This window comes from Balaenoptera acutorostrata, chromosome 15, assembly GCF_949987535.1.
Source record: "Balaenoptera acutorostrata chromosome 15, mBalAcu1.1, whole genome shotgun sequence".
NCBI classification, from domain to species: Eukaryota; Metazoa; Chordata; class Mammalia; order Artiodactyla; family Balaenopteridae; genus Balaenoptera; species Balaenoptera acutorostrata.
The window spans coordinates 25935980-25953816 of record NC_080078.1 but is presented as its reverse complement, the minus strand read 5'-3'; the positions used below and the strand labels follow the sequence as shown (position 1 = coordinate 25953816).

The window sequence follows — 17837 nt, the reverse complement described above, 5'->3', positions numbered from 1 at the left end:
GGGAATGTAAGTTGGTGCAGCCACTGTGGAAAACAGTATGGAGGTTCCTCAGAAAACTAAAAATATAATTACCATATGATCCAGCAGTCCCACTCCTGAGCATATATTTGGACAAAACTATAATTCAAAAAGATACATGTACCCCTATGTTCATAGCAGCACTATTCACAATAGCCAAGACATGGAAACAACCTAAATGTCCATCAACAGATAAATGGATAAAAAGATGTGGTACATATATACAAAGGAATACTACTCAGCCATAACAAAGAATGAAATAATGCCATTTGCAGCAACATGGATGCAACCAGAGATTATCATACTAAGTGAAGTAAGTCAGAAAGAGAAAGACAAATACCATATGGTATCACTTATATGTGGAATCTAAAGTATGACACAAATGAACCCATCTATGAAACAATCATGGACATACACAACAGACTCTGCCAAGGGGGAGGGGGTGTGTGGGAGGTTGGGGTGAGCAGATGTAAGCTTTTATGTATAGAATGGATAAACAACAAGGTTCTGCTGTATAGCACAGGGAACTATATTCTATATCCTATGATAAACCATAGTGGAAAAGAATATTTTTAAAAAGAATGTATATATATGTATAACTGAATCACTTTGCTGTACAGCAGTAATTATCACATTGTCAATCAACTATACTTCAAAAAAAAAGATGTTATTATTGGGGGGAAAGTAGTAAAGGGTACACAAGGAGTTTTCTGGATTATTTTTTACTGCTTGTCAATCTACAATCATCTCAAAATAAAAGGTTACTCCGTAAAAGGTACACACACCATTGTTCCAGCCCCAGCCCCAGGGATTCTCATTTCATTGGTCTATGGTGGAGCCTGGGCACAGGCAGTTTTTTGGGGTCCCCAGGTGAGTACAGTGGGCAGCCAGGGCAGAGAGCTGCTGTCGACTTTGGCTCCAGGGTAGATGGGGCTGGATGAGCCCTGATCAGGCCAACCTGCGGGTTGCTGTGTCCTCTTGGGTCTGGGGTGATCGGGCATTTTCTCCTCCCAGAGAGCAGAGGGGGGTCTAAACTCAATTCCACGTGGCCACTGATGACCCCGGGTCACTGTGTCTCCAGGGCCTGGCAGACTCTCCGGGTTGGTGGGGAGGGAGGAGGATCCAGGGGCTGGGCTCAGACCAGGCCTGATTCCTGCGCCAGCCTGTAAAACAGGCCCCTCTGGGCCAGCAGCTGGGCCGGGCTGCCGCTCTCTGCCACCTGCCCCTCGTCCATGACCAGCACCCTGCAAGGGAGAGGGACACAGCCAGCTCTTTGGATCCCAGCCCAGGGTCTTGGCTGCTCTGAATGCCCAGCGTGTCTGCTCTGAGCGAGTCTGGCCTTCCACGCGGTTTCCTGACCCTGACAGCCCAGTTGGAAGCATCTGCTGGGCATGTGTCTTCGGGTTTATCCTTCCCCTGTGGGCATCAGTCTTGCCACCTGTACAACGGGCACTTCATAATCTATTCCAGTGCCCTTCCAGCTCTAAACCCTGATGCCTTCCTCTGCCTGCAGGGGTGCCCTGGGGGCCAGCTGCGTGAGGTGGGGTAGGGGGGCTTACCTGGCACAGTCCAGCACGGAGCGCAGGCGGTGGGCGATGAGTAGTACCGTGCACTGCTCAAACCAGCTCCCCAGGGCAGCCTGCATCTGGCGCTCCGTCCCCGGGTCCACAGCAGCCGTGGCCTCATCCAGGATGAGGATCTGGGTTTTCCGGAGAAGGGCACGTGCCAGACACAGGAGCTGCTTCTGGCCCAGGCTGGGAATGAGGGGGACGGGCCAGATGTTTGCACATCAGGACTGACCTGCAGGGGGTGCCCACAAATGTGTCCTCATGGCAGCTGCGGGAGTGGGGGATGTGTGCCTGTGGGTCCCTAGTCTACAGAGCTGGTAGGAATTCCCATCCTGCCATTTTTGAGCAGAGTGACATTAGGCAAGTCATTGAAACCCTCTGGGCCTCAGTTTCCCCATCTGTGCAATGGCTATCTCTGTTTCTATTCTATGGTCTTCACCATGTGCCAGACACATCCTATATGCTTATGTATATTAACTCATCTCATAAAGACCACAAAGGTAGGTATTGTGTCAATGAGTCCTTACTGGGTTGTGAGGATAAGAAAAATCATTTAAAAGCTATTCATGTCACAGAGTAAGCCCTTCTTTTACTCCAGTTACAGATAAGGAAGTTGAGGGTCAAGGTCACACAGTGAGCCCCCAGAACCTGGAGACTCAAGGGTGTTTGGGGCTGTTTCCTGCCATGTCCAGCTTCCTCTCAGAGTAAACCCTTTAGGGAACCAGGACCTACTACGGCCATGTGGGTGTCAGGTGCCTGGGCTTTGCTCCAGACTCGCCACTTATGGGCTGGGTGAGTTGGCAAATCTCAAGCCTCAGATTCCAACTCTGTGAAATGGGATTAGTGAAAGTGCAGCTTTGAGGATTAAAATGAATATTGAAATGAATATTTCTTACATGCCAGGCACTGTTTCAACAACTTTACACATAGCACTCATTTAATCCTTGCACAGATAGGCAGGTTCTAACTATTATTCCCATTTTACAGATAAGGAAACTGAGGCACTGAAGATTAAATAACCTGCCCAAGATCCTACAACTATGTCTATGCTCCTGGCTACCAAGCCCTGCTGCCCCTCTAGTGCCATTACCACCCACGGTCTCTTACCCTAACATCTTCTGGGTCAGGTGGGTTTTAGAATCCAGAATGTCTTGACTTTTAAAAAGGCACACACCTGTACATCTATGTTCACAGCAGCACTATTCACAATAGCCAAAAGGTAGAAACAACCCAAGCATCCATCAATGGATGAACGGATAAGAAAAATGTGGTCTATCCATACAATGGAATATTAGTCAGCCTTAAAAATGGAGGAAATTCTGGCGCATGTTACATCATGGATGAACATGGAGGACATTATGCTGTGTGAGATAAGCCAGTCACAAAAAGACAAATACTATAATATTCCACCTAAATGAAGTACCTAGAGAAACAAAGTGAAATGGGGGCTGGTGGGAGGGAAGAACAGAGAATTATTGTTTAATGGCTACAGAGTTTAGGTCTCACAAAATGAAAAAGTTCTGGAGGTTTATTGCACAATGATGTGAATGTACTTAACACTGTGGAATTGAACACTAAAAAATGGTTAAGATGATATGTGTATTTTACTACAATTTCTTAAAGCTTTTAAAGGCATACACCCTATGTTACTTGACAACCCCAGTGAGCGAGGGGTTAGCGCCCAATATCAAACACAATATTTTTGCAGCAAAATAAATGCTGAGTAAGATAAATACAGACCAGAAGTAGCCTCGTGTCAGTAGAGGTTGAGTTTTGCCACCAAATAAATTTAGAAACAAATTTAGGAAAAAGAATATCTCTTGATATTCAGAGATGGTGTTGGAGTTTGGAATGGATGATGAGGGATGGGATTTGTACTGTGATTAGGAATAGGATGGGGTTGATCATCCTATGTGGGGAGGTGACTTCCAGGGCATATTACCCTGGGGGGGACCTTGGCCACACCTGCCTCTCCCCCAGCACCTCACAGGGTCTGGCTGGGGTGCGGCGACCCTACCTCAGGTTGTCGCCTTGGTCGGCACACTCGTAGTGCAGCTGGCCGGGCAGGCTGGCCACCGCGGCTCTGAGCTGCACCGTCTCCAGGGCCGCCCAGATGGCTTCGTCCGAGTGCTCGTGTAGCATGTCGAGGTTCATTCGCAGAGAGCCGGGGAACAGGATGGGGTCCTGGCCAGGAGGGACAGTGGGTCAGAGCCGGGCCAGCCATGCCTCCCACCTCTCCCCCTCCCTCCACCTCTCCCCCTCCCCCCACCTCTGCCCACCCCTCCCCAGGCCTCACCTGGGGGATGATGGTGATCCTGGACCGAAGTGTGTGCAGCCCCACTTGGGCGATGGGGACCCCGTCGATCCAGATCCCGCCCTCAGCTGCCTCTAGGAGCCGCAGCAGGCCCCCGGCCAGGGAGGACTTTCCTGCCCCTGTCCTGCCAACGATGCCCACCTGCCGGGGGATGGGGAAGTGAGGCCCATTCCGACCAGGCCTGGCCAGAAGAAGGCAGGCCATAGCCCACAGGGTTCCTGGGCATGTCTTTGCTAGGTGTTTCCCCTGCACCCAAGACCCATCCATCTATCCATCATCCTTTGAGCATCCATCCTTCTATCTGTCCATCTGTCCACCTGTCCATATATCCATTCATCAGTCCATCCAACCTTATGTCTGTGCATTCTTCTCTATCGTCCCCTCATCCTGATCCACCTCTCCCATCTTTTCATCCACTTCCCTACCCTTCCTTCTATTCCTTCATCCTTCCCCTTCCTTCCATCCACACCCCCTCCTTCCATCCACACCCCCTCCATCATCCTCATCTTCCCTTCCATCCTGTTTATGTCCCATCCTTCTATTAATCCCCCTTCCTTCTACCCATCCCTCCCTCACACTTCCTTCCATCCCCCTCCTTCCATCCATACCCTCATCCTTCCCTCTGTCCTTCATCCTTCCTTCCACACACCATCCTTCCATCCATATTCCTATCCTGCCTTCCATCTCTCATTCTTTCTTCCACTCCATCCTATCCATCCATTCATCCTTCCATCCATGCCTCTTTCTCCTTTCCATCCAGCCCGCAATCCCAGCCATCCATCCTTCATCCTTCCATCTATCTGCCCATCTTTCTATCCACCCCCCATCCTTCCTTGACACTTGGTGGGGGTTCAACACTCTTTGTTTAATAAGTGAACGAAGCATGTGTGTCGCCCATTGTATGACAGGCACTCTTTTAGGCACCAGGAATACAGAAATTAAGGAGTCCTTGCTCCAAAGGGCTCACCATCTGGTCTTGGAAATAGTGCACCTGATTAAACTTAAATACAGTGTGATGAACAAGCACTCTCTATAATCAGGCTCTGGCCCTGCAGCAATGGAGGTAAGCATGGAGGTGCTGCTGTTCATGTTGCCTGGGATGGGGGTTGATGGGGTAATCAGAGAAGGCTTCATGGAGGAGGAGATACTTGAGTGGAATCTTGAAGGATGACTAGGAGTTCAGGGAGGGGGAAGATTCCAGGTGAACCACACCAACTGCTAGCCTGTAAGCTCTTCGAGGGCAGCACCATGTACCCACCTGGCCCAGAGGCTGCTGCTCCACAAATGTTGGATAAGCCCTGGCAGGGCAATGAATGAAGTGGAGAAAGGGCCTTGAATGCCAAGCTCAGGAGTTTGGGCTTTACCAGAAGGAAGCTGGGAGAGGGAGGAAAGTCTGGAGCAGGGAAATGACATGCTCAAATCAAGATCACAGGAGAATAGATTGGAGGGGTTGAAACAGGAAGCTGAGGGCCTGGAGCAGTGGAGGGGAGGGCAGGGAGGAAGTGTCGCCAGGTGGGGAGGGCAGAGAAGGATTCAATGAAGCAGCCTGACTAATCATCCGTAAATGAGGTGATATTAGGGGTGTTGTCAGAATGAAAATGCAAATAACAATGAATAAAAGCATTGGTGAGCACTTCTGTAGCATTTGCTATGTGCCAGGCACTGTTCCAGGCAGTTTCTATGTATTAACCCAGGTAAACTTCTCAACAACTCTATGAGGTTGACATTATTATTCCCATTTTACAGATGGGAAACTGAGACCAAGGCATGCAGTGACTTGTCCAAGGTCAGCCATGGCAAAGCAAGGAACTGAGCCCATGCAAACTGGATAAGTATGTGGAACATTCAGCACCTCACCCAGCACATAGTAGGTGTTCAACTAATGACAGAGAAAGAAGAAAGAAGTTGGGGTGATGCCTCCCCATCTGGGACACCAAGGTGGGTGGGTTTCACCAAGATGGAAGCAGGTTTGGGGAAGATGATAAGTTCCATTTAGGGTGTGGTGGGTCTGAAGACTGGGGGACCTGAGGTAAGGACGTGGAGCAGGCAGCTGTGCTCAGGATCCGGACCCTGGGTGATGCCCAGCCTGGCCATGGCCCTGAGGCCTCTCCAGCCGCCCTGTGCCCTGGCCACCACAAGGAGGAAGTTGTAGGTGAGCCGCTCACCTTCTCTCCCGCGTGGATCTTGAAGGACACTCCCCGCACGGCCAGCGGGAGCTCCGGTCGGTATCTCAGCCCAAAGTCCCGGAACTCGATCTGCCCCCCGCGAGGCCAGGGGGGCTGGGCCGCACAGGTGGCCGGCCTCCAGGGTGCCTAGGGCAGGAGGGGACACTGGGTCAGAGGAGCCTTTCTCCAGGCTTCTCACAAAAGGGCCTGCCTCTCTGACCCTCGGTTTCCTCTTCTGTAAAGTGGGCTTATTTACTGCTATTTTACAGGGTTGTTATGGGGCATGGAATGCAGCAAGGCTAAAAACAAATAATATTTGGTATAGTGAAAATAAAAAAATAATGGTGTTGGCTACTCTTTATCTATTGTTGTTAGCCATTATTAATTTTCAAATAACATTCTCTCTTTCGCTAGAGGTAGACACTCTCCTTCTAGTGAAAAGGGCAAGTCTGTGCAGTGGGGAGACCAATGCTGCCATTTGCTATTCCTGTGACCTTGAACAGGTCACTCCACTCCCTTGAGCCTTGGTTTCCCCATCTGGGAAATGGGGCTAATTAGAGTGGTGGACATGTGTTGAGTGTTTGTGGTGTGCCAGACACTGTATGAAGTCCTTTATTGTGGGATGACCTCCTAGTACACCCCGCACTGTTATGTTGCCGCTATGTTTCTCTGCTGTTCCTGCTATTATGTTTCAGTAGTGCTATCATGTTACTGTTGTGCTGCTGTTATGTTTCTATAATGTTGCTATCAAGCTGCTGTTATGTTACCGTCATGTTGCTGTTACTCATGGTCCCCTGTCACTCAGAGTGCCCTGCCTTGCCATTCAGAGGAACCAGGATTTGACCTCGTCTCAGACCCTACCCCTTAACCATTACTGCCACCTTGGCTGTGACTCCAGTCTGCAGTGGTGGGGACTCTAAAGCTGGTGGCAGATGTCAACATGGGTCCACCGTCCTCTGCTGTAAGTCCTGGATGGTGCCCGCCCCCCCTCCATCTCTTGCCCATCACCTCCTTGGGCGTCTGGGCGTAGTCCTTCAATCGTTCCACCGACACGATGCTGCTCTCCAGGTCTGTCCAGCTGCGAACAGCCCACTGCAGTGTCTGGGTCACCTGGTTCGAGAAGACACCTCAGGACAGCTTCAGCAAGGCCACCCCACAGGTGAGGCAGGGGCTGGGAGGCGGGACCCGGGCAGCAGACAAGGGGGCAGAATTTGGCTGTAGCCACAAGGATCCCTCTTTTCTTTTAGTTGAACTGGAGTACATGGACCAGAAAGGAGCCCTCGGACATCAGCTTATCCAGCCCTTCTTGAAACAGGTAGGGAGACAGGACCAGAGAAGGTGTGTGGCCCTCTCAAGGACACCCAGCAGGATCCAGCCCAATGACGTCCATTCAGAGAGGTTTCCCTCCACTTAACACTGATTTCCCACTTGGAGCCACGCCAAGCTCCTCCCCAGGGCCTGCCCGGCCTGCCTGCTCCAGCCCTGCCCCCACCCCTTCCCAACCTCATTTCCCTCCAGTTTTGTCCTCACACTCTCTACAGCCACACCGCTTTCTTGTTGTTCCTCTAACACACCAGTCGCGCCCCTCCCGCCATCCCAGGGCCTTTCCTCCTGCTGTGCCCTCCACCAGGACTGCTCCTCCCCTTCCCCTCCCCTATTCCCCCACTTCCTTTAGGCCACAGATCTCAAGCCCCTTCTCAGAGAGGTCTTCCGGGCCATGCGAAAGAAAAGCACCCTCCCCTCAATCATGTTCCATCCTGTTACTTGCTTTATTCTTAAGCTTAGTTGGCTCAACAGTAAAATGAGGACAGTAATAGTACCCCTGGTGGGGTTGTGGGCAGGATTAAATGAGCTAATATTTATAAAGCTCTTAGAACAATGTCTCATTCATAATGAATGCTACTTACATATATGTATATATATATTTTTTTCCTTTACAGATGTCATAACCTGACGTTAAATAGTTATTAATAGTTAACAAAACGTTAACAATGCACTGGAAATGGACTCTGTCTACTTCATCTCAGTGAGTCTTTATAGTATCCGAAGTGAAGGGATTACTGCCCATTTTTCAGAGAAGGACACCGAGGCTCCGAGAGGGAAGAAGAGTCTCGCCCGAGGGCCAGCCCAGGCTCTTGCAGAGCCGTGTCTTCCTCACTGGTTGGTAGTTTGGACTCAGGTCCTTGAAGGTCCCACTGGCAGAGGTCTGTGTCCATTCTGCCCGCACCCCAGAGCCCAGGTTGGGGTGTCGGAAGTACCTGCAGGGCGGCCGAGACAGAGAAGCCCACGAGGCCGGGGCTGAGGTGGGCCTTGCTCAGGACTGCACATAGGGCGGCCGCGAACACCAGCCCGTTCCCCACGAGCTCCAGGTTGGAAGCGAGCCACCTGCGAGGGGACAAGTAAGAGTTGGATCAGTGGGGCCTCTGCGGTACCTGCTTCCCTGGGCACAAGGCCTGGACAGCATGCCGGCTCGAGTGACCTTGGGGTCCCGGCAACGGTCTCCTCCACACCCAGGCCCCACCTGAGCTCGGAGGGGTGGGGAGGGCGCCGACGCTGTCCCGTCTCACCTGTGCCCAGCTCAGGGCCTGGCACACAGTAGGTGCTCAAGTAAGCTCTGCTGTGCTGCCACTTTTCTGTCCCCAGGCTATGCCAAGCCATGTCCCCTGTGTTCCCCCTGCCTGAATCTGACCTCCATCTTCACGTGGCCAACATCTTACCCTCACACAAGGCAGCTCAAGCATCACCTCCTCAGAGAGCCCTCAGGACGACTCCTCCCTTTTATCACTCTGTATAACTAAACTAGTTAATCAGTCCTTGACTGTCGGTCTCCATCAGCAGGCTCATGAGCTCCATGAGTGCAGCAACTTTGTCTTTTTTTTTTTATTAATTAATATTTCATTTTTGGCTGCGTTGGGTCTTCGTTGCTGTGCTCGGGCTTTCTCTAGTTGCAGCGAGTGGGTCCCACTCTTCATTGCGATGCTCGGGCTTCTCATTGCGGTGGCTTCTCTTGTTGCGGAGCACGGGCTCTAGGCACACGGGCTTCAGTAGTTGTGGTGCACGGGCTTCAGTAGTTGTGGCTCGCGGGCTCTAGAGCACAGGCTCAGTAGTTGTGGTGCATGGGCTTAGCTGGTCTGCGGCATGTGGGATCTTCCCGGACCAGGGCTCGAACCTGTGTCCCCTGCACTGGCATGCGGATTCTTAACTACTGCGCCACCAGGGAAGTCCAGCAACTTTCTTTGTCTTGTTCATGGCTCTGTCCCTAGGACCCAGCATAGGACTGAGCACGTAGTAGGTTCTCAAGAAATATATATTGAATGGATGAGGACATTGAATTCCTACTTCTTTTTCCTTTTATTGAATTCCTACTTGACCACTCATTCATGCATTCATTCAGCAGCTATGTATTCAGCACCTACTGTGTGCCATGCATGCTGGAGATGCTGGGGACACAGCCGCAAACCTAACAGATAAAAATCCCTGTCTTCAGGGAACTCTGGGCTTCACTGCATATGACACCTAGTCCTCTTAACAACCCCACGATGGGAGGACTGTTGTCCCCATTTGACAGATGAGGACACCGGGACTCAGAAGGGTTAGGTACTTGCCCAAGTCCACACACATAACAAACGCCGGGATTTGAAGCCACATCTGCCTGACTGAGGGTCTGCCACTTCCTAGATGGCTGACCTTGCGGGAGTCCCTTCACTTCTCCGAACCCCAGTTTACCCATCTGTGGGATGAAGTAACGTCTGGCTCATTAGAGTTGTGAGGATTAAATGAGATACACCCACCATATATGGCGCAGAAATCATTGACCCTTCCACAAAGTAGGTGCTTCCTAAATGTTTGTAAGGTCCCTCCTCCCTAGGCTAGGACCCCAGGAAGGGGCAGGGCAGGTCACCCAGAAGGCATATGGCGTTGAGACACTGCCCACAGCTACAGGGCCTCATAGCCCCAGCTGGCTGGGGATCTGGGCAGAAAGAAGGAAGGAATTGACATTTATTGAATTCACACCTACTGTGTGCTTGACCCTCTCCATCCTCTGGCACCAGACTGACTGGATTCAAATCCTCACTCCACCATGTATTTGCAGTGTGGCCCTGGGCAAGTTCCTAAATCTCTCTGTGCCTAAGATTCATCATCTATAAGAGTCTCTGCCTGGTGGAGTTGTTAGTAGGATTAAATAAATTAATCCACAGAGGATGCTGAGGACTGTGCTGGGCATGTGGTAAGCACATTACAAGGATTAGCTATGAGTGTATTTGTTTAATCTCAGCAGCCACTCCATGAGCGCAAACTCACTTTGACAAATGAGGCTCAGAGAGGTTATGTGACTTGCCCAAGATCATCCAGCTAGTTAAGTTGCAGAGCTGGGATTTGCACCTGTGTCTGTCTGTGCTCAAAGCTTGTGTTCTTATTCTTGCTTAGTACCGAAAGGAGGCTGAGGATGCTTATGTAGCTCCTTTGTCACCAAGGCAACAGAGGCTGGTCTAGTGGCCTGGCAACAGAGGCTTCTTCCCTTTTGCTGACACCTGTACTTCCTGCCCACCTGCTGTTGGGGATCCCTCAGGCCAAGTTCCATCTGCTCACAGTGTGAGCCATGTGCACCCGTGGGATCTAGGCTCTGCTTTACCCTCGACTCACTGTGTGACCTTGAGCAGGCCACTTGACCTCTCTGACCACACAGTATGACCTTAGGTCTCATCCTCTGGGGACGCAGATGGATTATAGGTTCTCCTCTGCCCCCTTCCTACCTGTCAGCCACCAGCCGCGGGAAACTGACTCTCTGACTTTCATCCATGTGTGCGTCGTTCTGAGCCACAAAGCGGCCCTGGACCTGGAAGGCCCTGACCACTGCTCCGCCCTGGAACGTCTCGGCCACATGGGAACACACGGATGAGTACCTGGCTGATTCCAGGCGTCTGAGCTGGCATGAGCTGGCCACATACAGGCTCTGAAGTGGGACAGTGGGGAGCAGAGAGATTACAAACACAGAGAGACAGTTTGAGAAGCATTGACATTTACCAAACTATTCCTTTGGTCACAGTGATGAGCTCAGGGATGACACATGCCTCATGAATGGCCAATCAGAATCTTCCCTGGGATGGATGTATGAATGCTGAGCTGGAGAAAAGGTTGCTTTGTGTTGGGGGTTGCTGAGGTGGGAGGCTGTGAGTACAGGGTTGCAAGGGGGCCATCAGACCTGCCCCCTGGAAAAGGAGTGTGTGCAAAATTAAGCCAAGCAGAGCTGAGCCAGTGATTCTTAAATGTCAGCATGGATCAGAATTACCTGGAAGGTTCATTAAAACCCAGATTTCTGGGCCTCAGCTCCATAGTATCTGAGTCAGTAGGTCTTGAATTGGGCCTGAGAATATGCATTTCTAACTAGTTCCCAGGTGAAACTGATGCTGCTGGTCTGATACCACACTTCAAGAACCACTGAGGGAAGATATGGAAAGAGTGGCAGCGTCCTAGTCAGAGCTGACCCCCTGCACCCTGGAAGCATAAGCCATTAAATTCTGTTCTTGTGTTTAAGCTAATTTAAGTTGGTCTCTGGTTCTGGCAACTGAAAGAGTCGAGCCTAATACAATGGTCTTTGAGAGCTTGCAATGCCTTCTTGGTTTCCAGATCATTGGAGAAGAGAAAGCTGATTTCAGCAACAGCAGTAGGATAAACTGTTAGATGTTAAGAACTTTGATGTGAACATTTGGGAGACAGAGATGAGAGTAAGTGTTAGAAACAGACTGTGGTGTCTCTGTCTCTGAGAATTCTTCTAGGGGCAGCTCTTAGATATCCAGCTGGGCAGAACCTCTTACACTGAGTCCTGCCCAGGGACAGGGGACTGGTGGAGGTGACCTCGGCTGGCCCCAGGAGCCTCTCCAACCTCCCCTTACCTGAAACCCGGCATAGAGGAACAGCAGCGGCAGGATGGCCACGACAGCCAGCGGGGTGGTCACCGTCACCACCAGGCCAACTTCCAGGAGTCCGAAGGCGTACATCAGCAGAGACCGGACTTTGTCTGGGATGTCCACATCTACTATGTCTGTCTCTTTGGAGAAGCGGTTCAGCAGGTTCCCAATGGGCGTCCGCTCAAAGAAGCCAATAGGAGACTGTGCTACGTCCCACAGGAGCCCCCGGAAGAGCAGGCTGGATGCCCGGATCCCGCCTAGGAGCACTGTGGCCATGGAGGCAAAGAGCCCGATTGCTGGGGAGAGAGAAGGGGGTCAGGGCATAAGGGCTGGAGACCCCCATCACCCTGTGGTGGCTATCTTATGAACTGGCCACCCTGATTTATCCTTTGATGGGACCACCATGCAGTGGGTTGAATAGTGTCTCCCCCCAAATTCGTGTCCACCAGGAACCTCAAAATGTGACCTTATTTGGAAAGAGGGCCTTTGAAGATGTTATTAGTGAAAGAGCTTGAGGTGAAATCCTGGATTTAGGGCGGCTTCTAAATCCAATAACTAGTGTCCTTATAAGGAGAGGAGAGGACACACAGAGACACAGAGAAGAAGATGATGTGAAGATGGAGACAGAGACTGAAGTGATACACCACAAGCCCAGGAATGCCAAGGATGGCTGGCAACCAGCAGAAGCTAGGAGAAAGGCATGGGACAGTTTCTCCTTCAGAGCCTCCAAGAGGGACCAATTTTTGCTGACACCTTGATTTTGGACTTCTGGCTTCAGAACTGTGAGAGAATAAAAATTTCTGTTGTTCTAAGCTACCAAGTTTGTGGTAATCCGTTTTATGGCAGCCCTAGGAAACTAGTACACCCCCTTCCTCCCAGTGCCAATCTGTGTGCTTGGAATGGAGCTAACTTCACTCTCTGTTTCTGGGGTGGGGCAAATTTCATCCCTAGCCAATCCGAACCACTGCAGTTGGTTCAGGGGTGAACACATGACCCAAGTCAGGCCAATGAGACCTGGGACTTTGCTGGGACTTTTGGGAAGAGGTACTCACTTTGTGGGATACTATGTTAGCACCAGGGGAAGTAGCCTGCCTGGGCAGGAAGCTATCATAGAGGAAGAAAATGAAGCTAATCTTCCAGCATTTGCTGGACCCCTGGATCCAGCCATACCTCAAGCTAGTTACCTATGGATTCCAGTCCCACAAGCCAATAAATTCTCTTGTTGCTTAAGCTAGTTTGAGACATATAGTTTTAAATAGTATATTATACCTATATAGTTTGTAGTTATATTAACCTCAAATAGAGCAGACTTTAGAGTAAGCAAAGTTATCAGGGATAAAGAGGGGCATTACATAATGATAAAGGGGTCAGTTACTCAAGAAGACATAACAATCCTTAATGTGTATTGCCTAACAACAGGGCATCAAAATATGTGAGGCAAAAACTGATAGAACTGCAAGGAGAAATAAATGAATCCATTATCATAGTTGGAGACTTCAACACCCCTCTATCAGAAAAGGCAGAAAATCCAGCAGGCAGAAAATCAGTAAGGACAGAGATGAACTCAACAACACCATCAATCAACTGGATATAATGGACATCAACAGACCACTTCATCCAACAGCAGCAGAACACAAATTCCTAAGCTCACATGAAACATTCACTAAGATAGACCACATTCTGGACTATAGAATACACCGTAACAAATTTAAAAGAAGAGAAATTATACAATGTCTGTTCTCAGACCACAGTGGAATTATACTAGAAATAACAAATACCTGGAAAATCCCCAATACTTGAATATTAACACATTTCTAAGTAACACGTGGGTCAAAGAAGAAACCTCATGAGAAATTTTAAAATATTTTGAACTAAATGAAAATAAAAACACAACTTACCAAATTTTGGGCATGTAGTGAAAGCAGTACTTAGAGGGAAATGTATTGCATTGAATAAATATATATTAGAAAAAAGAAAGCTCTAAAATCCATCGTCTAAGATTCTACTTTAGGAAACTAGAAAAAGAAGAGAAAATTGAATCCAAAGTGAGCAGAAGAAAAGAAACAATAAAAATTACAGTAGAAATCAGTGAAATTGAAAACAGGAAATCAATGAAACCAAAGCTTAGTTCTTTGAAAAGATCAAAAAATTGATAAGCTTCTAGCCAGGCTAAGAAGAAAGAGAGAAGACACAAATTACTAATATCTGAAAAATTTTTTAAAGGAACATCACTACAGATCCCATGGATATTAAAAGTATAAAAAAGGAATACCACGAACAACTCTATGCCCATAAATTTGATAACCTAGGAGAAATGGACCAGTTCCTTGATAGACACAATCTACTAAAACTTATGCAAGAAGAAATAGACAATCTGAATAGGCCTATAACTATTAAAGAAATTGAATTGACAATTAATAACTTTCCAAAACAGGAACTGCCAGGCCCAGATGAGTTCACTAACAAATATTTAAGGAGAAATTATACCAATTCTCTACACTCTCTTTCAGAGGGTTGAAGCAGAGGGAATACTTCCTAACTTATTCTATGAGGGCAACATTCCCTAATACCAAAATCAGACAGACAGTACAAGAAAACTGTATAGACCAATATCTCTCAAGAACGTACATGTAAAAATCTTCAACAAAATATTAGCAAATTAAATCCAACAATGTATGAAAAGAATCATACATCATGACCAAGTGGAATTTATCCCAGATATGCAAGGCTGCTTCAACATTTGAAAAATTGGGACTTCCCTGGTGGTCCAGTTGTTAAGACTCTGCACTCCCAATGCAGGGGGCCTGGGTTTGATCCCTGGTCAGGGAACTAGATCCTGCATGCCACAGCTAAAGATCCTGCATGCCACAACTAAAGATCCCACATGCGACAATGAAGATCTTGCACGCGGCAATGAAGATCCTGCGTGTGACAACTAAGACCCAGTGCAGCCAAATAAATAAATAAATATTTTAAAAATCTGAAAAATCAATTAATGTAATCTATCACATCAATAGGCTAAAAAAGAAAAATCACCTGATCATATCAATAGATGCAGAAAAAGATTAGACAAAATCCAGTACCTATTCATGATAAAACAAATAAATAAACAAAAACAACCCCCCCCCCAAACAAAACCCAAAACCTCTCTCAGTAAAATAGGAATAGAGAACTTCCTCAACTTGATAAAGAATATCTATTAAAAACCTAATGGTGAGAAGCTAACTTAATGGTGAGAAGCTTGGTGCTTTCCCAATAAGATCTGGAACAAGGCAAGAATGTCCCCTCTTACCACTCGTCTTCAACACCCTGCTAGGAGTCCTAGTTAATGCAATAAGATAAGGAAATAAAAGGTATGCAGATTGCCAAGGAAGAAATAAAGCTGTATTTGTTTGCAGATCACATGATCATCTATGCAGAAAATCTGAAAGAACTGACCAAAACCTCCTGAAACTCATAGGTGATTATAGCAACATTCCAGGATGCAAGGTTAGTATGAAAAATTCAATCACTTTCCTATATGCCAGCAATGACCAAGTGGAATTTGAAGTTAAAAACACAATACCATTTACCGCAATACCAATTAGCACCCCCTAAAATGAAATATCGAGGTACAAATCTAACAAAATAAGTATAAGATCTATATGAGGAAAACTCCAAAACTCCAATGAACAAATTCAAAGAACTAAATAGAGGTATATTCCATGTTCATAGACAGGAAGAGTCACTATTGTCAAGATGTCAGTTCTTCCCAACTTGATCTAAAATTCAAAGCAATCTCTATCAAAATCCCAGCAAGTTATTTTGTGGACATTGAAAAATTAATTATAAAGTTTATTTGGAGAGGCAAAAGATCCAGAATAGTCAACTCCATATTGAAGGAGAAGAATACAGTTGGAAGACTGACACTATCTAAATTCCAGACTCTGCTAAAAAAATAAAAACCACAATAATCAAGACTGTGGGGTATATTATGGGGGTAGTAGCCAAGATGGTGGAGTAGGAAGACCCTGAGCTCACCTCCTCCCACAGGCACACCAAAATTAAAACTATTTACACAGCAACCACTGATGAGAAAAACCAGAAGACTAGCAGAAAGATCTTCTGGAACTAAAGATATAAAGAATGAACCACAATGAGATGGGTAGGAGGGGCAGAGACGCAGTATAGTCAAGACCCACACCCCTGGGTGGGTGACTCATAAATGGGTCAATTGCAGAGATTCTCCCCAAAGAGCATGCTGTCTGAGCCCCACATAAGGCTCCCCAGGAAGATGAGCTCTTATGGGAAGATGAGCCCCAGAACATTCGGTTTTGAAGACTAGACTTTCAGGAAAGCCAGGGGGCTGTAGGAAATAAAAACTGCATTCTTAAAGGGTGCATAAAAAAAATGAATGTTCCGAGACCCAGGGCAGAAGCAGTAACTTGAAAGGAGCCTGGGTCAGACATACCTGTTGATCTTGGAGAGATCCTGGAGAGCCTTCTGGATAGGCAGGAGGCAACTGGAGTTCACCCTGGGGATACAGATGCCGGCAGCAGCCACTTTGGGTAGCTTGTTTTACCACAAGGACACTGGTGCTGCCAAGTGCCATTTTGGAACACTTCCTTGAGCTTATTAGCCTTGGGACCTGGCCCTGCCCACTAGCCTGTCATCACCAGTAGTGGGATGCCTCAGGCCAAGCAGCTATCCAGGTGAGGACAGCAGGCTGGCTGCCTTAGGACTGCCTGAGTGTCCAGCCACCCCAGGACCCAGCCCCACATACCAGTGCACTGGCACTAGCCCTAGGAACCCTGGGACCCTTCAGTCAGCTGTTAGGACCCAGCCCCACCCACTGGCAGGCCAACACCAACTCTGAGACACCCAGGTCCCTGAATCCAGAGATCCCAGGACCCAGCTCCACCCACAAGCAGTCTCACAGCAGCTTTGGGATACCCCGGACCCCACAGCCAGTCCTGTCAGCAACTGACCTCACCCAGCAGCAGGCCAACATTAGATCTGGGACACCAGCCCTGCAACCAGCCACCCTGGGACCCAGCTCCACCCACCAGTGGGCCAGCACTGCCCTTGGAACCCCTGGGGCTCTGCAGCCAGCTACCTTGTGACCTGGCCCCACCACCAGTGGCTAGTAGCCTCTGCACAAGGCAGGGCCTGGCAACCAACCAGACTAGGGATCAGCCATGACTATCAGACCACCCACAGTAGTCAGCCCACTACAACAGAAGGGCCCATGCAACCCACATAGGGGCAGTCCTAGAGCATATAGCTCTGGTGACAAGAGGGGAGTGTGCAGCTGGGAAATATAGGATGTCTCCTACAAAAAAGCCACTTCTCCAAGATTGGGAAACATAACCAACCTACCAAATACATAGATATAAAAAGAGTGAATTAGGCAAAATGAGGTGACAGAGGAATATGTTCTTAATGAAAGAACAAGATAAAACCCCAGAAGAAGAACTAAGTGAAGTGGAGATAAGCCCCAGTAAAGAGTTCAAGGTAATGATCATAAAGATGCTCAAAGAACTTGGGAGAAGAATAGATGAACACAGTGGGAAGCTAGAAGTTTTTAACAAAGAGTTAGAAAATAAAAAGAAGAACCAAACAGAGCTGAAAAATACAATAACCAAAATAAAAAATTCACTAGGAGGAATCAACAGTAGATTAGATGATACAGAGGAATAGATCAGTGAACTGGAAGACAGAGTAGTGGAAATCACTCAAACTGAACAGGAAAAAGGAAAAAAAAATTATTTAGGAGATCTTTGGAACAACAACCAAGGGTACAAACACTCACATTATAGGGGTCGCAGGAGGAGAAGAGAGAGAAAGGGGCAGGGAACATATTTGAAGACATAAGAGCTGAAAA

The 17837-nt window shown here is 48.2% G+C and overlaps 1 protein-coding gene across 2 annotated transcripts in view; it reads right to left on the bottom strand.

Moving 5' to 3' along the window:
- Positions 1–723: 723 nt before the first annotated feature.
- ABCC6 (ATP binding cassette subfamily C member 6) overlaps positions 724–17837 on the bottom strand; it is a 61953-nt gene continuing 44839 nt past the window's right edge. For both annotated transcript variants that reach the window (XM_057528352.1, XM_057528353.1), the window contains 9 exons: positions 11960–12270; positions 10820–11019; positions 8324–8450; positions 7074–7175; positions 6066–6212; positions 3883–4041; positions 3604–3770; positions 1578–1772; positions 724–1262 (listed from right to left, as the gene is read on the bottom strand). In XM_057528352.1, coding sequence (XP_057384335.1) covers positions 1154–1262; positions 1578–1772; positions 3604–3770; positions 3883–4041; positions 6066–6212; positions 7074–7175; positions 8324–8450; positions 10820–11019; positions 11960–12270 — 1517 coding nt within the window. In that variant the 3' untranslated portion in view covers positions 724–1153. The remainder of the gene's footprint in view (positions 1263–1577; positions 1773–3603; positions 3771–3882; positions 4042–6065; positions 6213–7073; positions 7176–8323; positions 8451–10819; positions 11020–11959; positions 12271–17837) is intronic.